The sequence below is a fragment of the Jatropha curcas genome, chromosome 1 (assembly GCF_041381405.1).
Source record: "Jatropha curcas cultivar XTBG-Jc1 chromosome 1, XTBG_Jcur_1.0, whole genome shotgun sequence".
Classification (NCBI taxonomy): Eukaryota; Viridiplantae; Streptophyta; class Magnoliopsida; order Malpighiales; family Euphorbiaceae; genus Jatropha; species Jatropha curcas.
In genome coordinates, this window is record NC_143151.1 from 25885389 (window position 1) to 25908801 (window position 23413).

The window sequence follows — 23413 nt, forward strand, 5'->3', positions numbered from 1 at the left end:
GGGTATCTTTTCCGTGTTCAGAAGGTCCATCATGATCTCTGAAGGTTACCTGATACGGCATCTAGCAGAGAGCAAATTGTGTACCCTGCTATAGATATACCAACGGTAGATAATAATAATCTTTGGAGCATGCTTTATTTAGGTCACAATCGTCATTTGTCGTTGGGCTTCTCAACGAATACCACATTTGACTAACCGGGTCGGATATTTGAGAAGCTTGTCAACTTCTTTCTGGATGATCTTAACTCGATCTGGGGTGAATTTACTCTTTTTCTATTTCATGGGCTTAATGGAACGATCAATGTTGAAGTTCGTGCGTCACTATAGACGGATTTATGCCTGCGACTTTCTCAAGTGTAAATTTATGTTCCAGCTTGCTTGTCTTGTCCTTGTAAGGCATTACCCATCCTGATTCGTTTTTTTTCACCAATGTCAATAACCTGGACTGAATTCACAGGTTCAGGAGCTATCTTTCTTGAATTTTTCAAGCATTCCAATGACTAAAATCACTTTGGTTATGACCTTAGTGTTCTCCATATAGCAATTCTAAGCTGATTCTTGACATCCATAAGCATGTTACTGACAATACCATAATTGTTGAAGATGGGACGCCCAAGGATCGGGTTATATGATAATGAGATGTCTATCATAATGAACTCTTCATAAGTTTTCCTTTTCTATTACTCATCCCCCTAGGTTCAATAAACCTAGGGATGTAACTGTCTTGTCTCCCAGTCCTACCAGAGGAAAAGGAAATTTGTGAAATTTCTACTTTGCAAATCTCAATTTTAGTTCTACGTCCTATATAAGGTTAATGTGCACTCCTAGTACTAGCTAAAATCTGTCTAATCTGGAATTTATCCATTTGGATGGTGATGACCAGTGGATCACAGTGAAGTGAATGGATTTTGGAGTCACTTGAGCTGAAAGTTATAGGATTTTGGCATAGTTTAACATCCTTGACTATGGACAAGACTATCTCCTTTGGAGCATTTGAAGTGTTTATTTCGAGATTATGCTTCGTAGAAACAGAAAAGTCAGAAGCTTACAGCAACGTTGGTGTGGCGTGGGCAGTTTCAGTTTTGCGTACTTACAAAGGCTTTATTGTGGATTCTCGCTCACCGTTTGGGTAATTTTGGAATACTAAAAAATGAAGTTTTTAGATCAGCAGAATGGCCTTTGCACTTGGGAAAATGATCCAAATTTTTCTCTTGATCATCGTTATAGTGCTTTATCTTTCCAAATCACCAGCAGAACCGTTTACCCGATTCAATTGGAGCTCCGCAATACGAAAGAGCTCTTTTCAGCAGAATAGATTGGCAAGGGTAATGGAACTAATGTACAGGGTAAATTAGTTTTGGGCTCTGTAGTTGTTTCTGGCGGCGAGTGTTCTTGGAGAGAGGAAATCTCTGCCGGGTGAAGCTTTAAGAAGTAGAGGATAAGGATTCAGCTGGTAGAGCTCTTAAAATTGGAGCTTGAGGCTGTGGCTATGAGGGTAAAACTGGTTTAGACAAAGTATTATGAAAAACAAAGAAGATGCCAGGAATTTTCTTCTATTTTTTTAACCAAAATTTGCAATCTTTTTCCCACTCCTTTCCATCTTTCTTTTCCAATAATGTATTCAACCAAATAAGAAAGTGCTCCTACCTAGGGTGGCCACGGTTTCAGAACCAACAGTTCCTGTTTAAAAAGATCTAAAACCGGAACTGATTCGAAAATTTACGGTTCCAATTACAATTTAGAACCAAACGGTTACAATTTCGATTTTGATTTCTTAACGGTTCCAAATCAACAGTTCCAGTCTGTTCTCCGATTATTTATTCGGCATTATAAAATCAAAAGCTAGAAAAAAAATTTTTTTGTTGAAAATTTAAAATTTAAATATTTACGAAATAATTTTTAGAAAAAACTGAAAGAAAAAATAAAAAAAGGCTGAACCTAATTTATTTATTAAAAAAAAGGCTTGGAACCTTTTTTTTTTTTTAGAAAAAAGACATTATATAGTTGTTAAGAAGGTTAATTTGAAAATTTCACAAACATATTTGAAAAAATAAAAAAAGTTATTGAAACCGGGTGGAACCACTAGTTCTGACCAATTCTTAGAACCACCGGTTCACGGTTCCTCAAAAGTTTGAACCAAAACCAAACCATAGAGCCCCGGTTCCGGTTCTGATTCCCACCGATTCCGGTCCTAAAAACCGAAAAAAGGCCACCCCAACTCCTACCCCTTTCCATCCTCCTCCGCGTCGAAACAAAGAGTGTTAAACGTGCTGAACTATTAGTTCATTCACATGATAATAAAGATTTTATTCAGCTTAGAATTGAAACAATATCAAAATTAAAAAAAGTCATGTTCCGACTATTAGTTTTTAAATAATAAAATAGAATTTGCTTTTAGCTAACGCTTGAAAATATACATCATTTAATGCATTGAAGTTTATCAAACATAAAAAGTATATATTAAAAAAGTGAATTCTTTGTAAACCAAACCAAAATTTGGCATTTGATTCCAAGAATTGTATATAGTTACTAATTCCATAGTGAAATCCAAGAATTGTATATAGTTACTAATTCCATAGTGAAACAAAGATGGCCTGAGTAAACTATCACATTGATAAAGCAATGATTTCAACTAGAAAGGGTTTTCTTCACTTGTAGAATTCAAAATCTGTATCTGACTTCTTCACATTGGTTCGGTAACCTTTTTCAAAGTCCTTTGGCAGTATGACATACCTATTTTTTCGCACTGCATGCATGCCTGCTTCCTGACAAATAGCTGCAATCTGCAAAGAGCCATCCATTTAAAGAGCTACCAAGAGCATTGAATGCCAAATACGAGTTTGACCATCCAATATATACAAAGGAATTCGACTGTTAGAAGGATAACTACCAAGATTTTTTTGCACAAACAAATATTATACAGGAACAATAGGTCACTTGCAATTTTTCAACAAGCCATTGCATACCAGCCACTAATAGCTAATAACAAGCATTAAGGATACATCACAATTACAATTGATCAGCAGCCATGCATTTCTACAACCACTTGAAATATTGCTAACAATGCTATGCATAACCTGAAATTTAGTTGCATGTGTATTATCTTATATTCCACTTAATACTAGTCAAATTTTATAAGAAAACTAAGAAAAAGGTACTTTAACTTTTCGCATAATGTGTATCACAGGAGATCAAAAAGCACAAATTTTAGTTTCAATATCTAATCTGCTTTAACTCCTAATATCTTGACAGATGAGTTGGGTTGAATGAACCCCCAATAAAAAATCAAAATGCAAATCATACAACAAGATATTTAAGAAAATGGCTACTGTTATGAAAAACAAAACCTACTAACCTCAGCAGCACTAATTTTATCTGGCCGAGAAACATAATCCTCCAAGTCTACCTCATCGCCAAGATTCATTTTAGAGGTGCAAACCTGTACAAGAGGGAGGGAACCATTAAAACCCTTTTCTCATGTGCTGAAACATCAAAAGTTCCAAAGGCAAACAAATTATAAAGTAATAAGACAATAAAAATGGCATCAAACTCTTTAGAAAAGGTTCACACACAACGACTTCATGAATCTCCTAGTCTTCTGATGACCACTTGATTGTCACATACAACTATAAAGAAATACCTGGAAAACAAGCCTCTTTTGCCGTCTATCAGGCAATGGAAATTCAATTTTTCGGTCTAGCCTTCCAGGACGAAGGAGTGCAGGGTCCAAGGTGTCTGCCCGATTGGTTGCCATAATGACCTTAACATTCACCGTCTGATCAAACCCATCCATCTAAAGCAGAAGGCATATGAGTCAGGAAGCTGATTATGGATCATTTACAAAATCAATATCCAAACTTGATGTCAATGTTTTACACACAGAATCCAGAAGTATTGTGTTCTATACTCTGAAATTTTGTTAACTCATACCTGATTTAGAAGTTCCATCAAGATTCTTTGAACTTCTCTATCAGCTCCAGTTTGAGCATCAAATCTAGCAGTAGCAATAGCATCTACCTCATCAATGAAAATAATCGCAGGTGCATTCTCCTTAGCAAGGCGAAAGACATCACGAACCATGCGGGGTCCCTGCAGTTAAAAAAGATATTACAAAGCCATATAAACCTAGATTTGATTAAAGAAAAAAAAAATGAAGTCACCTGCTAACGGAAAATTACATTTCCAACCAATAATATCAATCCACAATTCCAAATGATTTCTGGATTCGAAATCACTTCAAAATAAAGAAAATTAACAAATTCCATCTATCCACCTTCCATCTTAAAAGGTTAAAACACTGATCCTCCATCACTACTAGGTTATTCATTGAATTTAACATTTAACCCTATAGTAAAGCTCCCGTTTAAGTCCTAAAAAATGTTGTTAAACGAGATGAGAGTCCTTGAGGGATCTCATATTACCATCACATACAAATGGAGAGAGAGTGAGAGCTCAGAGTTCCATACAAATAGGTCACTATTATTGAGACTCTAAAGTTAGACGCATAGTTTTCCTTTTACTGTATCATAAACACTTAAAAATGACTGAATGTTTAAAACATACCTCGCCCAAGTACTTCTGAACAAACTCAGAGCCAACAACTCTGATGAAGGCAGCAGTCGTATGATTAGCAACAGCCTTGGCAAGCATGGTTTTCCCAGTACCAGGGGGGCCATAAAGCAATACACCACGAGGGGGGTCTATTCCAATTTGTTTGTAAAGGTCATGGTGAGTAAGAGGCAGTTCCACTGCCTCACGAATTTCTTGCTTTTGAATATCACATCCTCCAATATCCTACCAAAACAAGAACAGTAGAAAACGTGAAATAATGTTGTTGATGGAATAGATAGTTAAAGAAAACACCCTAATTTCTCAAGAGCCAATTGCTCATCAAGTGAGTAAAGAAATTTTGAAATTACACAAGAGCAAGCAATTATCTTGGATTTGCTATTTTTACAAGTTCACAAATAGAGTCAAGAATAAAAACTGTCATTCCTCATTCAGGAAAAAAAAAAATAGTAGTTTCTAATAGCAGATACCACCAACAGAGAAGGCCAAAATAATACTAGTAATGATAACACCAACAGAAATAAATTCTAGAAAGCAGAAAATTTTCTATCTCAATACTAATTCCAGAAAATTAGAAAAACCTAATCGAACTCAATGAACATAAAAAGTAGACTGTATTTGGCCTCGAGAAACAAAAATCCTAATTCCGCAATCACCAGAATATTCAAATTGGAAATACTTAATAATACAGAAAACCCTAATTCAACTTAAAAACAGCACTTACATTGTAATTGACATCAGGTTTCTCGGATTGGCTGAGTAGAGAAATACTGGAATCAGCCTCAGGAGGCAAAACGTCGACAAGAGCATTAGAATGACGGTGCAGAGCGACAGAAGCAGAAGGCTTCAAAAGCTCTCTATTAATTGTGCTAAGGATTCTGACATAGTAATTGGACCCTGTAGTGGAGCCGACGATGCCATTGTTCTGGTCGATCATCTCCATAAATTGCCCAATCACAAGCGGCACCGATTGGATCCGCTTTACCTCTTCCTGCGCCCGGAGGAGCTCACGCTTCAAATTCTTTTGCTCGTCTTTGACATACTCTTCCTGTATGTCGATGAACTCTAGCTGACGTTGGAGGGACTTTAGACGGCTGTAGAGATCATCTTCGTCGGAGTTGGACTGGTCGGTTAAGGGTTGTTTGGGAATCGACGGCAGCGGTTCCAGTACAGGTTTGGGATCCAAAACCATTGCTGAAGACGCCATAACGAAGAATCGATATCGTTCACTTATGCTGACAATTCAAGAATCTATTTATAAGACGGTGTCTTTCGGGCTAAGCCAAGGCCCATATTCTAAATCTTATTCCCAATCCTATAATATAAAATCGGAATAAAGGCTAATTTTAATTTTTAAATTTATTTAGTGGGATTAAGAAAGTCAATTTAAATTTCTTTTTTTCAATTTAGCTCGTAATTTTTCATTGCACTTAATATATGAAAATTTTTTATAAATATTTATTAAAACTAAAGTTGGAACCCGCTATATAATTTGTTAAGAAAAATTAATTAAATATAGAATTGAGAAAATGGGCTAAATACTTTTTTTTTTTGCCCTGAAGAACTATCAACACTTTTCCTATTTGGCCCTTTTCTAAAATTTTGTTCTAGCATCCTCAACTTTGTTTCACCGCTAAACTCACTTCTTGTTCTTGTTTTAAGCATTATTAACACCAAAATTTCTTGCAGCAAAAATTAAACTTCTAGCCTCTCATCTAAAAAGGTCACCACCACCACCTTTAGAACTACTTGATCTAGAAACACTCGTATAATTAACAACCAAAGACTCACTCTTTTCTTCAAATCCATTAATAATATTTCTTTCATAACCACCTTTTTCTTCTTTTCTTGCTAAATACTTTTTCAATATTCCAAAATCCACTTTTTCTTTTTATCTCGACACAATTGCTCCTTTTAAGCAAGTAATTGACTTCCACAATTTTCTAACCAATTTTGGGTTTGGAATTTGACATTTCATTGTTTTTTGGGAGAATTACTATTACGTCCTTTGATTTTGGTCAAATACATGGAACAAAGAGTTTTCTTTTTTTCTTTCTTTTTTTTTTTTTTTTTTGTTGTCATGATTATTGAGAATTTTTTTGGATTCTGGTATACGCTTGATAATTTTTGTTGCTCATCATTGTCCCTCTTGCAACAGTTAATATGTAGGTGAGTTCTATATTTTTTAGCTTGTATCACTTTAGATTTTGGATTTTTTTAAAAACCCATTAGTATTTTTTTTGGCTTTGGATCTTTGATTCAATTTATTAGGGCTCGATCTGTTTTAATAGTATTTTTAGTATTGCTTGCATTTTTTTACAGTAACTGTGTTCCATTTCATAGAGTTTCAAATTTTACAAACATTTTCAAGCTTTTTCTTTTGGATTTGGTGATTTCAATTTGAGCTTCTTCCACTATGGTAAATATTTTTCTGATAGATTTTAATTAATCTTAATGCAACTTTTTGAGTTTTGAAAATATGAATTTGTTGTAGGATTTGATTAAGCTTAATTTTTGTGAGTTTTCATGTGTTTTAATTAACAGTGTAAGGATATTAACTTGTTCTTCAGCTGTTGTATTTAGAGGTGGAAGTTTGAGAAAGGTGTATTGTCTTTTTGCTTAGACTGTGTGATTGAGTTCTGATGTAAACGTTTCTATTTTTGTTTTGGTTTGCGTTTGAGATATGAGAGGTTAGAATTAATTTCGTATTGTAAAAATTTTCGGAAAAATAAAAATAAGAACACATAAATCTTTGCATGTTTAAAAAGTGATTCAGTCATCCCCAAGGTTATAATCCGTCCAATAATAAAATCCTTCTATCAATATTTTATCACTTTTGCAGTCAGTCAGACTAAAAATAAGTGGTCTATAGAGAGAGAATAAAAGAAAAAGATTGTTCATACCCTTAATGACATGGGTTCTAAACGTTAATCTATCTTAATTTCTTCAAATGATATATTGCGTTGAAGTTAGGGGATTAGGGTTTAGGAGAGCATTGTCCCATATCCATCTCAAGCTCTGCCGGTGACAGTGGATGGCCAGGATTTAGTAACATCTATTGCAATTGTGAAAGAAGGTAGGGATTCACATATTAGAAACTTCGAGGATCAGAAATAGGTTGCACTACTTTTGTCAAAATAATGTTTGTGGATCTTTTTTGGGTTGGTGCAAACACGTCGATTTTGGAGGAACAATGAATCTAAGGATTGAAATTGATTTTGCAAAAAGGGAGGAAAAAGAAGTGTCTAGTCTGAGAGACCTGGGAGATGAAGTAATTTTTTTGCAAACTGAAATTAGGAAGCTCGCGGGAAAGCTAGAGGGAGTAGATACGTTAGTTGTATACCTAAAGTTTTTTCTTCTCACCTGTATAATCTATGTAATGTTGTTGTTTATGTTAGTCGTGGTGTTGGTTGGCAATCTTAGATAGATTTATGTTGTACATGGCTTCTGATATTATTGATGGAATGTTTTGGTTTGGTTTAGGTGTAGGTTTTGTTGTAAAGGAAAAGGGATTGTATGGATTTATAATGAGGTATTTAGTAGTTTTATGTTCATGAAAATTTTATGGTACCTATCCTTTGTTGTTATCATGGAAAGATGAATATTGGTCATAAGACCTAAGTTTGTGTGGTAGAAAAATGACAACAAAATAGCAACAAAATGCCAAGAAAATGACAACAGAAAAATCAATTCTTGATGTTAAACCATAAACATATTTTCATGAAAGTAAATTTGAATGGAAATGCCTACAAAATAATCTATGATAAATAAAGATCAAACACTTTCATATAGAAGATTGTATCATCAATACCATATAATTTGGTACAAAATCATTAATACCATAATTTAGTATAAAATCATCAATACCATATAGTTTGGCACAAAATCAATTTAACATCAAAAGGACACCATAATCTTGTCCTTAATCAACACAGATTGCAAAATATCAACATGGACACAAAAATAACAAAAAGAATATCTATATGCTCCCTTAGCCATTGTTGTTCTTCTATGCCTGCGATAAAGAGTAGGATTACAGTTAGCACAACTCAAGTAAATGAGATAGACATCAAAAATTAAAAGCTTAGGTGTTGCCTTAAGTGAATTACTTACTCTAGCAATAGGGGGTGCCTTTTCACACATCCTCTTGTTATGGCCTAGTTGATTGCATATTCGTCATCAAATGGACCCAATCTTTGCTGTTTAGGTAGAAGGTCCAGCTTCTCCCTCTTGGAAGATTCTTCTTTGTTTAGGCTTACCTACTTTCCTCTTTGGATTTTGAGGGTAAATAACATCAGATTTTGATTGTGGTTCAAGGTCCAAGTTATACAATGGATGAATCACCCCTGCATATGCTTTCATATAAGTCTCAATGGTGAAAAATTCATGGCAAAAATCTTCAGTGTTGACCTTTTTGTAATCAATCCCCATACAAGGGTGCTTACAAGACAAGCCAGATATGTCCCAGCTCCACAACTATAAATTATTTTTCTTAAATCAACTCAGAACTTAAAGGGCCCTTCCATCACTTCAAACTCATCATCAATGCTCGGAATCATTCTACAGTGCCTATTATATTTTATCAATTTCCAAGAACTTGTTGGCACTTTGGAGTTATCCCTCGCTCCCCTGTGGCAGCCCTGGAATACCTTTTGTGTAATCTTACCATGCACTTTTTCCTCAAATTTTCAATTATCTTGATTATTGGTTGTGATCTTGATTTTCCAAGCCATGAGTTGAAGGATTCAGAATTATTGGTGATGTCATCACTTTCACAATCACATGCGAATGAGTGTCTTGCCCATTGGTGTAGTGGTATGTTCATAAGCCATGCATGGGGCTTACCATCCATCTTGTTCTCAATATTCTTCATGTAAACCTTGAACTCTTGAATATAAGTTGCCTTTGCTGCAGCCCAAAAATCCTTTCTAAAGACACCTCCAGGATATTGCTTTTTGAAGTTCATAAAAATGTGTTGGCAACAAAATCTGTGCCTTGAACTTAGGAACCATGTCTTTTACTGCATCTATTAAACCCTACAAAACATATTGCATAACTTTCATATTTAAAAGAAACATTAAAGCAAATGAAATTAAGCACAAAAGCAATAATAAAAAAGAAAAAAAAGAATTACATTACCTTTTGTCGGTCTGATATGAAAGTCTAAATTTGAGTACTACTCCCATCTCTAATGCATTGAGAAAGACAGTCTAAAAAAAATCTCCGTGTAGAGCTACATTCTGAGTCCACAATCGCCACAGTAAGTGGTAGGACTCTGCGATTACCATCAATACTCGCTGCACTTAAACTCACCCCACCAAAAGGCCTTTTTAAATGACACTCATCAAGGCCTATGAAAGGCCTACATCCATTTAGGAATCCAGTTTTCATGGATTCAAAACATATGAACAAACGACCAAAAACAATGGGCTCCTCCAACTGTTCCTAGGCTTGGGCTCAAATTTAATGAAAGTCCCAGGATTGTACCTCTGTACCTCCTCTAAGTACCTCTTGAGTTGCCTAAAACTCTGTTTATAAGACTCTTCTGCCTCTTCCCTAGCTTTATTCCTAGCTCAATTTAGTTGCCACTTCTATGGTTTAATACCCCCACTCTTTTATTAATTTGGATTGCATGAGATCATAACTAAGGTATGGATCACTCTCTAGTTCATCTTTAATTTCTTTACTAATCCATCCGCTTTAGCATCTGGATTTTTATTCCCAAGAGGTCTAATGCATTGATGATCTTCTTGAATTGTTCTAACCATGAATGTTGTGACCTTTACATGTTGCAATAACACTCAAGCCATCATTCTTGTGCCTCTTCAAAACATAACCACCTTTTATTGCATAGTCAGCTAGAACTTCTCTAAATGCTTTGACATCATCAAATGTCTGACAAATAAAGAACACAATATCCTAGCATCCATCTGCAATATAAGGATTAGCAACATATACTTGAAAGGATCATCATCAGCATCATTTCATCTATCATATTCATCACCATCTAAGTTCAAATTGCTTATGCAATCACTATCATCATCAGCCACAATTTCATCTTCAAAGTCCATCTGTCTCTTATCAGCCTGCATACTATGAGTCCCCTCATCATAATGGATAGTATCCTCTTCTACCTTATCATCAATGTTGCTACTGAATGCATAATCTTCATCATCACTGTCAGAATCTTCTTTTTTTTTTTTTTTTGTCATCTAATGGTGTGGTTGGAGTTGGATTTCTTTTTCTCAATATACCTATTTCTTTTATTTCTATCTTGCCTCTGTCTGCTGTTAGCGCCCTGTTTTCTGTGGATTGGGCCCTTTCTTGTGTTTGGGTTTCATTAACACCATGCCCCATATTGCAATTCTCACTCATTTCAGTATTAGGCCCATCTACTAAACCCACAAGCCCAATGTTTGTGTTTGACCCAACCACAATTTCACCCCTACCACCCATAAACCCCTTGCCTATGTTAGTTGCCTCCAATTCACACCCCTACCATTAACAAACCCCTTGCCTCTAAGCATGCTACTGTATCCATGTGATCCCCTGCTCCTCAAACCAACTCTTCCTCTCCTCCCAAATATGCCTCTACTAACAACCCTACCAATATCAACACCTCCAAAGTTGTCCCATATCACATCATTAGATATAATTGTTGGTGTTCTACGAGTAACACTACTCTATCCACACACCTCAACATTAGCATTGTCACTTTCAGGTACCATAACATCAACATCAACAGTGACATTCTTTGTATTAATACGTAAAGACACCATAATATTGTCTTTAAACTTTTGAAACATACTCAAAATATCAATATCCTTTTCAATCTTTAAATTTGCACCAGCGACTATTTTCAGAAACTCATCAGCAGGTATTTTAAATTGTCCATGTACACATTTAAGCAAAACTATATATAACAACTTATCTGGGTCAATGGGCTCAAGTGTTTTTGTCTCATTTATGTAGGTCATCTAAAGTGCATATGAATCAGGTAGCAACATCCTACATTTAACAGAGGAATCATCAATAGATGCTAATTTTTAACCAACATCATTGAACCCTAAATTCCCAATTTTATACCAACAATCAAAGTGTTATCGGCAATTACTTTTACAATTTTATTAACAAATATATCAATCTTTTCTCTCGTTTCTACTAAACTAGTCAAGAATAAGAAAAACATGGATAAAGTTGGCTCTTTTGCCTTCTTCAAGTTTATCTCATTTTCATGAGTATATCTCCTCTTTCTGTTGTTGATCTCCTCTTTATGATATCAATCTCTTTAAACACTCAAAAACCCTCATTTTTTTCAACCAAACACTCAATATCGACAACTGCTCTCTCTCCTTTTTCTTTGCTTTGGCATTGTTTGTAAGAGAGACTGCCCAATTTTCCCTCCAACGAAAGAGGCAAAGGGTTTTCCCTTTGAAACGAGGACATTTCGATCATTCCGTATGCAATTAATGGCAAAAGTGATAAAATATTGACAGAAGAATTTCATTATTGGATGGACTATAACTTTAGGAATTACTGAATCACTTTTTAAACATGCAAAAATTTATATGTCAATTTCATTATAACTTAGGGACCTATTTTATTTTTCCCAGCATTTTCTCTCACAACTAAAATAGACAGAAGGATGTAATTGTTGGACGAGAAGCAAGTTAGGGATATAATTTTATATTTTAGAAAAAGCACGGATCGAACAGTGTATTTTTCCAAAAAGGAGAAACGTAATAGCAATTAATTCTCCCTCTGTTTCTTTGATCATTTTCCATCAAGAATGAGATTTGACCAACAGTGTCTACATCAACAGTAAAAGAACTGCGATCGAAAAAGTTGTCGGAGCAAGAAGAAGAAGAAAGACTTTGGTCTCAAGACGATATGCACAATTCCAAATGAAAATATAATCTGGAAAATGTGTCTTGCACGAAAGATCAAATGACAAAATCCTATAATCTAGAAAAAAGGACCTTGACTTAAGTTGTCCACATAAAACAAGTCTATAACAGTATCAAGTATGCTGCAAACGCCTTCAACTTCATTAACCAAAATACAAACGAAACGAGAACACAACAGAAACTAACTACTTCCATTTTTTTTTTTTTTAATCGAAATAACACCTAATGTTAGAACATCCTTGTAATACAATGAAGGAAGAATTAACATAAAATCTGATATGATATTCTCTCGACATCCAAAATCTGTCTGTAGTCCTATCTGCTATCCAGGAATTTAGCCTCATAAACCTGGGGCACCTGCATTAACACTATTTTAGTTTGCAAAATATTCTCAGAGTGAATTGAAAAATGATAATGAAAATATATTACCATACCATATATGTTGCAGTAATCATCTTGCCAGCAAACCATCTTCCATGAAGCGCACGTTGTGCATTTATTGCAGCTTGTGTATTCTCAAATCGTAAATATACAAAACCAGCACTATTCCTGTTTGAAGAAGAAGGTCAATGCAACAATCAGAAGTAGTTGAAAGGCTTCCAAATTTGCAAACCCACAACAGCAAATAAATAGAGTGCTTACTTGTCCACGTAAATATGCTTCAAACTTCCAAATTTGGAGCACTCCTCTTGAACATCTTCTCTAATATCCAAATCAAAGTCCGGTTCCGTCTGCCAAAATATAATAAAGTTCAAGCAAAAACTAGGAAGAGTAAAAACTGAGGAAACCTCAAGATATGCAAATCAGGCAAATCAGTCCACCTCTAATTTAGGATCAAACATATTCTTCAATAATAAACATTCACTTGGGACACCAATCATATCCACAGAAGGAATTGCAGCAGCCGGATGTTGAATGCCTGCACCTGGAAGTCCAGGTAGACCAGGAACAGCACCTGCCATAAGAGGAGCAACAGCAGGAGAAACACCAGGTGCAGCTCCAAGAATTGGTGCTGCAGGTATGGCAAGGCCAGCACTTACAACAGGAGTTCCTATTGAACCAGCAATACTGCAAATTGAGGCTGAAGTTAGAACAGCCAGACAAACCATGAAAATGAAAAACAAAAATTATCTTCAGCAGAGGCAAACCTTGAGGCAGTGCCACTGCGATCCAACTTTTGCATCAGAATAGCTCGAGAACGTGCATTCAGAGCCTGAAATTTGAGCAAGATAGGGTTGGCTTCCGTGAGTTTGCTGACTGAGCAAAATGAATTTGAATGCAACAAAGTACATATAATTGGTATACGAGAATTTTAAATACTAACAATTTGAGGGCTGTTCATAATAAACATATTACACTCTCTTTAAATTCACCACATACGAAACAGGGGATTATTCTATTAACAAAGAACAGAGACACACCGTGACATTTAGCATAAGCAGTTATATACTATTGGCCAAGGCCAAGAACAAATTAGAGAGGAGTTACTAACCAAACCACCGCCTTCATCATCATCAAAATCGCCAGCATTTGTCCCACCATCTTGCATTCCTGTTTGGTCAGTAACAGTTGACACCTGAACATAAAATCAAAAAGCATATGAATTAACATAAAAGATAGCCCATTCTAAAACCCATCTACTAATGTAGGGAGCACAAAACTAGAAACAGAAAGAGAGGCAACCAACTTACCTTGATTGCCCGACCAGCAATCTCCACTTGTCCATTTAAATTTAAGGCATTCCTAGCATCTTCAAGACGTGCAAACTACAGTGAAACAAAATACAGGTACGATTTATTTTACAGAAATATTACCATTAAGCAGATGCTAAGTTTAATTAGGCAAGAGTTGGCAGCAGCTGAGAAAAATATTAACGAGGCTCCATTTGTTTTATATAAATATTTAATAATTTTTTTGGCATTTCAATTTCTTAGTGATTGGTCAGACAAAAAAAAGCATTCCCTCTCACAGTGCAAGCTAAGTCATTCTCTATGAGAATGTCTCAATTTCAACAATAAGGCTTTTCATAAACTTTTACAAACTTTTTAATAGAAAAAGCACACCCATGTTACACAACCATTATTCGTAGTATCAGACTATCACTAGGGAACAACCACCGTTTTCACCTTTTTCTATACCTTTCTCTTGTATTCAGCAATGAGAAGTATAGGGTCTAAACATTTTACTGTTCCTATTCTTAGGGGGAATATATATTTTCTATAGTAGCCTAAAAACAAAAGAATGAATCATTTCTCACAAAATATTTTTCTTCGAATACAAGTTTACAGTCAAGTTCTTTACTGTGAAAGGAAAGGAGCCAAAATTGTTGGATCATTCAACAAAGATTACGGAATCATTACATTTAAGGTAACTATGAAATTATGGTACTGCTATACAATCTTTTCCCTTGGATTTTCTTCTCTAAATCCATTTTTGTGATACTTTGTCAAGAAAACATGATGTTACTTAACTCACCTGAACAAAACCAAAGCCTTTGCAGTGCCCGGTATCATCAAGAGGCAATTGCACCAACTCCACAGTACCAAATGGTTCAAAAACCTGAAAAGTCGATGAAACTGTATTATGACGACAAGTTTTAACATTAATATAGAACTTCTATAAAAAAGATAGATCAGATACCAAACCAAATCAAACCCATCAAGCTTACGAAGAATGGAATAATTGATCTAATTCTAGGTCACAGAAAAAGTTATAAACTTTATAAACTATTTCCAGACAAATACAAGCAACTTCTCACCTGACGAAGTTGATCTTCTGTTATGTTGAAGTGCAAGTTGCCAACATACAACCTTCTAGCACCTCCAGAATATGAAGCAGCTCCTGCATTCACAGTTGTAGTAGACTGAACAAGATTCTTTTCAGCTTCTGAAGGTTTCACCATTACTGGTTGACCAAGAAGAGGCTGCCCAGAGAGTGCTATGGCCATAGGGACTGACATCACATCATAAAACTCTATATACCTGAAAAATAGACCAATTTTGGAGCAAGAAAAGCCAAAGAACAGAAGACATTCAACCAGAGAACAATACCCTACTGCAACCAATCTTCAATACAATCACATACAAGTCCAAAAGGATTATTACCGTGCACACTAATTCTAAAAGAAATCAAGACATTTTTGGGTCTAGCAATTCTCAATTCTGGGAGCCATAATTTTTCATTTGGAAAATCAATATCAAACTAAAGCAAGAATTTGAAATCAAATATATTTATATTAATCTGCAGAAGTTCCTATAATACACGATTCTTTTTCTGATGTTTTCCAAAATACGACCATTTTGTGAGTTGGCATAGCATTTATTACATTTTCTTACACTATGTGAAAACGAGCTGGTAACAAAAATATACCTGATATTTTAATTTAAAAAAATATGTGCCTTCATAAGATACAGTCAGCTCCCATCCTCCAACCCCACCCATCTCTCTCTCTCTCTCTCTCTCTCTCTCTCTCTCTCTCTCTCTCTCTTTTTGCGAACCTTCCTTGACTGGTCCGGCGAGAGAAAAATTTGTCATCTTTAACTATTCAAAGAATGTTCATGACAAACATAGAAAGATATGTGATTCATGAAGAGAGAGAGAGAGAGAGAGAGAGAAAGAGGGGATCAAGTGGGAGTGTCATGTGACAACACAATCTCTCTCCAATTATTTAATTAAAACAGTTTACAAGCATGCCCATGTCTAACTAAAGCCAAATTTTATATTAAAACAGTCCATAGGCACTTCTAGTTAACCAGAAATGCCAAGAGACTTGAAATCTACCTTCTCACTCCAACAGAATAGTAAGGCATTGAACTGGAAACTCTCAAAGATTTAGTGCTCTAAATGCCATTATCCAATACAAAATAAACCAACACAACAACCACCAAAAATGAGAAATAAACCTAGAGCTTGATCATATAGGAGCTCAAACAATAAATGAAACCAGGAAAGAGAAACATTTCATCAATTATTATTAATAAAAAAATCCAAGATTTGGTGGTTTTTTCAATTTGCTGGAACTTACCCAACTCCCTTTGAACGCCTTGAATTTCTATCCATTATGAGACGTACATCTCGAACCTGAAAAGATTGGAATAAGAATATTAGAAAGGTAGAACAAACTTTATTCTTGCATGCACAGAATGCAGAAACAAAGAATTAATTTTAATAGCAGTGAATTTGAACTTGACTTCAGCTTGCTTCTCCAAATATGGAGATATAAGCTTCATCAAAGCTCGTAGCATAGATCATCCATTCCTATAATTTAGATTCCACTAGACTTCACAAATACACTTGAAAACTTTTCACAATCTCAGAGCAGATGTGTTTACAGGTTATGTATATCAGAAATAACGTAGATCAAATTGTGATAGAAACTGTGAAATAAAACTTGTAAAAAAAATTATAGCTACCAACTAATGTGGAACCAACCTTGCCAGCCCTCGAGAAAAATTCATAGACATCTCTCTCATCCGCCTTCAGACATATCTGTAAAATTTTTTGACAAAATCATAAGTTGGCATTACAGATAGGGTATATAGAAAACCTAAGGCATGATGATGCAATTTAACTTTCAGCTCAAATAGATCTGTATTTACCTGATAAGCAAATACTGTTCTCTGATCCCGTTCTGGATCAGCTTCTGGCTCTGCAACTTCTTCCTTCTTTTCTTTATATCTTCTGCAATATAACGAAAATGAAAATCATTATCACAACTGTCTGACCAGTAGCAAAAATTACAACAAACAGTTTCAGTGGCAAAACAAGCCATGAATCAGGACACATTCATAAAATAATAATAATTTAAAGGCATGTCGCTCCTTCAAATGAAAGAACAACTTTTGTTTCATATTTTAAACAGGTTTGCTACATAGTACAATAAATAAAAGGCAGAAAAGAACAATCCCAAAATGGCATCAAAATTTCTCCACTATGAGTAAAAACGCCGAACCCTTGTAACATGGTCCTGCAGGGAACTACACAAAGTTAACATAACAGGACTGATGAATGTGTATGCTGAAATTTAATATATGTGACATTAAAATTTAATAAGAACCAACCTGGAGAATAATGAATGGCTAAGAGGAATGGAAAAATTGAGACCACATGGTCAAGTACATAATTCGAGTTCGAGTAACGAATCAATAAATTTGTACCTTCTATAAAAACATAATCTTAAAGGGAAACAGCATCATCAAGTTGTATCGATGGCAATACCAAAGCACCTATTTGCAATAGTTTAGAACCTGTTAACAACTTATATTCCATTTCAAGTAGTGTATCCCCAAAAAAAAAGCAAAAAACAAAAAGAAAGGCCATCACTATATAAAAGCATTCAGCTAATATTATTGACCACAGTTCATCACCAGTAAGAGAATTGCAAACTTATTAAAATTATGATTATGGTAATAAAAAAGTTAAGAAGAACGTATCTTTGATAGATGATAAGACAAACATATCACAGTAGTGCAACAGAAGAACAATAAGAGACACTGTCAAGCTACTCAAGATTGCAAGATAGGGAGTTGGCTAAGAGGCTGTTATGAGAAAGAAATTGGAGAGGGGAAGGGAACAGCTTAAAAATGAGGTAGCTCCAAAAACTTTCAACTGAAATTAGTTTCTTATTTAAATACAGAGTAGAGAGTAAAAGAACCGCCTAAAGAAATTGTGAAAAAGAAGACAATCACATAGACTGGACAAAAGAAAGGAGTTTCATTGGAGTAATGACGTGGCCAATAAAAATTTCTACAGATATTCTTTCAGAGAAGACAGCCTGAGGCCAACTTGAGAACAATTGCACACAAATTTTGAGTCCAGTGTAACAAGGAACGAAAAGTTAGGTAATCTAACACCCAACAAAAATCGGAGCGCACCACTTTTCGCCTAAAGCCTAAATCTTTAAGATAGCCAATCAATTATGAATAACATAATCTATTCATAAAAGCAGGGGAAAAATAGAGGCCAATCTTAGCCCACTGAACACTGATTTCCCCACAAGCATCAGAAGATGAAGAACTTCTCTTAAGCAAAGCCCCCACTCTCACCAGCATTTCTGCAACAGAATAAATATTGATTAAGCAACTAAGTTCAAAGGTGGTGGATAATGGAAACCACAGCATGGCATCACCATCCTGGAAAAACCTCAACACTGAATCCAATCTTGCAGTGCGAGGTTTTAGATGATTCCACAAAGTCTATGAAGAAACATTCATAACCCATGACCTGAGTTCCTGTGCCTGGCCCAATTGCCAGAAGGACCATCTGAAGATTGCTCTAGCACATCTGCGATTCCCAGAATCTAATGTTCAATATTCAGAATTTTCAATACATTCAATAGCACAAGTAACTATACGAAACTCAAGAGCTACTAGTGTTAAATTTCAGTCAAGTATAGTATAAACCTTTTAGAGTTGGAGAATTATACTCGATAAAAGAAACAGACAAAACAAAAGCCATGACAAAGAGAAGATGGATTATCTTCAAAATGTATTTTCCCATACAACATAAGGTTCATGATCCAAAAGCAATGGGCAAAAAATCGAGTAGAACTAATGTAACAGGACCCTAACAATAAGAAGCAAGCATCTCCATACGATGTTAGTTTCAAAGACATGAGTGACCAATACATAAACTTCTGCACGTAATCTCAGACTGATGATAAACTTCTACATCGCCACAGGAATGAATATTAGTCCATAATCCTAAAGCGTAAATTATTACCACCAAGTCAGAACTCATTAAGACTCATGCCATATACAATCATCTATATCAAAAAGAAAGAGTCCCCAACTTTCTTGTAACGACCATAGGACCATATTTAATGCCTAGATAGCTCACAAAGGTTACCCTGAGACACTAACAAAGATGTGAAAATCCGAAGAATCTAAAATCTAAAATGGTGAACTTTCAGCGGATTTTTTTTCTTTTTTGGCAGAAAAATACCCCGTACAAGAATATCCACCACCCTCATCTAAAATATTTGCAGAAGGCAAGAATCCCAATAAACATGTATCCCCCTCCAATAATGCAGAACAATGATAGATATACTGCAGGAAAAATAGAAATGCACAGCAGTTCACAAAGAACTCAGAACCAGAGACCCTAATTGAGAACCTTGGTAAAGAACTCTATCGTGCAAAAGAACCAAACAAAAAAAAAAAGTAACAATTTTCAAAAGAATAAATAAAAAACAGAAACCAAGAATCTAGTTCAGTATTCTAATTTGGATAGAGATCAATAAAAGTGGAAAAGTCATTAACCAAGTTATTAGAGTGCCAACTAGGTAGAGTTGAACGAAAACACTTATACTCCTTTCATGCTTCTCACTTATCCATTTGATACGTCAATCTCAGTTTTGTTTGTTATATATGTCTAAGAAAACTAGTTGCACATATCCCCAAACAACCCCAAATGAAAGGAAGGAAATCTCAAATAAGCTTAAAAATGAGGTTGCACGCAGAGCATGCATGCCAATTTCAGAGGAAGGGAAAGATATTGATATGAGACCCAGAGTAGAACACAAACATAGAATAAGAAAGAAGCAAATAAGGGACCAGCTGAATTTGAAAGACCACAGTTCAGGCACTCCACAAGTCCAAAAATTTAGAGAACACAGATGTCCTGATTGGTCTCGTACATCATCACAATATGGTGCAAATGCACTGCAGCGAGTTTCAATGTCCATAAGTTTTCTACACTACATGACATTACACGCTAACATCCGCAGGTTGCAACTAAAGATTATGGTGCATTATACATACAGCAATCTAGAGAAAAGCAGAGTACTACCAAACCAGACAAATGAAAAGAGAAAAACTAACTTTTTGGAGTTATGCTAGTAACAATGCATTTGGAGTGTATTATAGCAGGAATAGATACAAAATAAAAAATAAGGAATACCTGGTTTCTCGGTCCCATTCCCTAGGCTCCCTCTCCCTTTCTCTTTCTCTGTACTCCCTGTCCCGGCTCTTCTCTCTCTCCTTTTCATCCAATTCATCTCGATGCCTTTCTGATCTGCTCCTGCTCCGACGTGCTCTCTCCCTTTCCCTCTCCTTGTCCCTTTCCTTTTCACTATCACGATCCCGATCCTTCCTGTCACGTTCGCGTTCTCGCACCCGATCTCGATCTCTATCTCTGTCTCTGTCCCTCTCTTTCTCATTTCTCTCCTCCCTATCTTTGTCTCTCTCCTTATCCCTACCTCTATCTCTATCTCTACGTTCCCGGCTACTCCGATGTCGATCCCTCTCTCCATCTCTGGATCGCGAACGATGACGAGATGAACCCTTTTCTTTATGCCTGTCATGATCACGAGATTCATCTCCAGATTTTGAGCGCTTTGAGCGATGATGGTCATCATCACCATCATCCTTCTCACTGATCTTATGTTTCGAACTCCGGCTGCTTTCTTTCTCCCCTGTCTTCATGGAATCATCACCACCATTGGCAGTTTCCTTTGCCTTGTGAGCTTCAGGGTTTTCAACTGTTTTCTCCAGGTAGTCATATTCATCAAATTCCATTTTAACTATTGTCTATGAGGACAAACAGCCTTGCAAATAAAACTTATTACAGCTGCATCCAAAACAAACACATAAAAAATTAGCTACCCAAATTAAGGATATCAGTACATGGCATTCTGGAAGCTTTATATTATTTTCACCAGCTACAAACTAACAATTTTATACCCTTTAGTTGACTTTTAGGTTTTGCTCATCACCATAGAAAAACCAGATAGATAGAAAATGCAAACAAATAACTAAATAAGCTTAATTAGGATCAATATTTTACTTTTCAATATCGAAATTAACAGAAATTCATGAGTATGTGCATGCATATGTTATTTATTCCTCCACTTTTCTCAAGTCCTCAACAACTTCAGACATATAATAAGATACAATTTCATGAACGGAACATAATTTAAACAATAAGGTAAGATCCTAGAGGGACAGTAATTACATGTTATTTTAGTCTTAGTCATGCAACACATTTCAAATTCAGGTTTAAATGTATAGTAGTAAGCTTTGAGGAGCGCACACACAGATACATATTACCTTACTAATATCTCCTCCAAATTTTCATTCTAGCTTTACAAAACTTACAATGTTCATTAATATTATTGAAATCAACCTTACATTCACTCTAACTAAGAAAATAAAAAGGCTCAAGAAACAGAATAAAATATCCAAAAAAAGAAAAATAATATCTAATTATGAGATTATCCTCTAAATGGTAGTTAGTCCTAATCATTTTAACACACCAACTTCTACTGCAACACAAATTCTCCAAAGGCAGAGATGCGAAAGAAACTAGAAAAAAATAAAAGCAGTTAGGAGTAAAACAAATTAAAAAAGTCTATCATCTAATTCCTATCGAAGTTTGATACAGTCAAACACCAAAACAACTTAAAGACTCAACTATAGTATAGGTTCTTCTCCACCACCTCCTCCTCTTGACAAAACCATTAAGAAAACCACTACAAACGAGCTAACCCTAACTCACTGAACTACAGAGCCTAACATATATAACATACAGGTAACATAAAAGGTAAATCTATCTCCGACTGGAATGAATTAAACCATACGTGATTGAAATGTTAGCTAAAAAGATAAGAAGCAATTAATTCCAATTTCCTCCAATTTCTTGGTAACAAAACGGAAAGTGAGAATTCATACAGCGATGAGATTGAAAACAGTACCTATAAAACGAATTATTAGATGAAGATAGATAAAGAATAGCTGCTAAGTAACGAACAAAATGCGAAGATTCGGAGCAAAATCTTTTTCTCAAAGGCAGATTTTGGCTTTCGAAGTATCTCGCTCTCGCCAAGTTTCGCTCGCTAGGGCAAGTAAGATTATTGAGTTGGGATACCGTTTTATTGAGCGGTTACCGTAATGAGCCCATGTAGGATTGGATCGGGTTTCACCCCAAAACCCCCTTTTTTTTTTAAATTAATCCAAATCTTCAGTGATTGGGCCTAGCCCATGTCGGATTGGATCGGGTTTCAACCCAAAACCTTTAGAAGCAGTCCAACCAAAGCCAGATTTGAATGAGACACATATCATACATTGTGACTTTTTTTATTTTAGGGTTTATATTGTAAGTATGGTTGAATTTTCCTTTTTATTTTACTACTTTTCACAATTTTAGTGCAATTACACATTGAATCTTAGACTTTATTTGGATGAGATGGAATGGAAATGATTGAAAGTTTATTTATTGAAGTAAGATAAGATAAAGTAAGTAAGGTATCGCAATACTGCCTTTCACTCGTGATGAGGCTTGGAAGGCAGTCTTGGAAATGGGTTCTTAGAAGGCTTTCGGACATGATGGTATTCAACCTTTATTTTTTTTAAAAAAATATTGGGATATTGTTGGGGATGAGGTGGTAGCCTTTGTTTCTTATACTTTTTCTTCTGGCTCTATGCTTGCAGAGGTTGCTCATGGCTTTATAGTACTTATTCCGAAAATTCAAGCACCTGAGTTGATTTCTTAGTTTCATCATATTGCTCTTTGTAGTGTGTTGTATAAGGTAGTTATGAAGGTTCTTACTAATCAGTTGAAGTCTTATATTAGCAGTCTGATTAGTCCTTTCCAAAGTAGTTCTATCTAGGATCATACTACGATTGATAATGTGGTTATTACTCAAGAGTTGTTGCATACTTTTTCGCCGGTGTAAAAGCAAGGTTGGTCATTTTTCTTTTAAGGTTGATTTGGAAAAGCCTAGCGTAAATTGGGATTATCTAAGATTTACTTTGCTACTTTTGGTTTTCTGCTTTATGGGTGAATTTGATTATTAGTGTTCTTTCTCATTCTTCTTTGTCTATTCTTTAGAATGAGAGTCTTTCTGATCCCTTCTTACCCTCTTGAGGTTTGCGACAGAGTGACCTCTTTCTTCGTATCTTTTTATGCTTTGCATGGAAGGTCTTTCTTTGTTGATTCAG

The 23413-nt window shown here is 35.4% G+C and overlaps 2 protein-coding genes across 2 annotated transcripts; both read right to left on the reverse strand.

Annotated features, from left to right (window-relative positions):
- Nucleotides 1-2473: 2473 nt before the first annotated feature.
- LOC105638518 (26S proteasome regulatory subunit 6B homolog) lies at nt 2474-5813 on the reverse strand. Its single transcript, XM_012222339.4, has 6 exons — nt 5294-5813; nt 4564-4794; nt 3931-4089; nt 3641-3793; nt 3356-3439; nt 2474-2783 (listed from the first exon to the last, which is right to left on the reverse strand). Exons 1-6 carry the CDS (start codon nt 5774-5776, stop codon nt 2649-2651), a joined length of 1245 nt encoding a protein of 414 aa, XP_012077729.1. The 5' UTR covers nt 5777-5813; the 3' UTR covers nt 2474-2648.
- Nucleotides 5814-12460: 6647 nt separating this feature from the next.
- Nucleotides 12461-22329, reverse strand: LOC105638519 (Splicing factor, CC1-like protein). The gene is made up of 14 exons (XM_012222340.4): nt 22168-22329; nt 20376-21044; nt 17075-17156; nt 16908-16964; nt 16501-16556; nt 15235-15457; nt 14952-15035; nt 14168-14242; nt 13969-14052; nt 13625-13689; nt 13298-13544; nt 13119-13207; nt 12911-13025; nt 12461-12833 (listed from the first exon to the last, which is right to left on the reverse strand). Exons 2-14 carry the CDS (start codon nt 20990-20992, stop codon nt 12792-12794), a joined length of 1836 nt encoding a protein of 611 aa, XP_012077730.1. The 5' UTR covers nt 20993-21044; nt 22168-22329; the 3' UTR covers nt 12461-12791.
- Nucleotides 22330-23413: the final 1084 nt, after the last annotated feature.

Bases quoted from the DNA above. Each gene is read 5' to 3' on its own strand.
- LOC105638518 (XM_012222339.4), bottom strand. From the start codon at position 5,776: ATGGCGTCTTCAGCAATGGTTTTGGATCCCAAACCTGTACTGGAACCG. The intron at 4,090-4,563 runs GTATGTTTTAAA...TTTTAACTGCAG, and splicing joins TTCAGAAGTACTTGGGCGAG to GGACCCCGCATGGTTCGTGA. The intron at 3,794-3,930 runs GTATGAGTTAAC...CTTCTGCTTTAG, and splicing joins TGATGGAACTTCTAAATCAG to ATGGATGGGTTTGATCAGAC.
- LOC105638519 (XM_012222340.4), bottom strand. From the start codon at position 20,992: ATGGAATTTGATGAATATGACTACCTGGAGAAAACAGTTGAAAACCCT. The intron at 16,965-17,074 runs GTAAATACAGAT...AAAATTTTACAG, and splicing joins GAACAGTATTTGCTTATCAG to ATATGTCTGAAGGCGGATGA. The intron at 14,053-14,167 runs GTAAGTTGGTTG...TTTTATGTTCAG, and splicing joins TTGCTGGTCGGGCAATCAAG to GTGTCAACTGTTACTGACCA.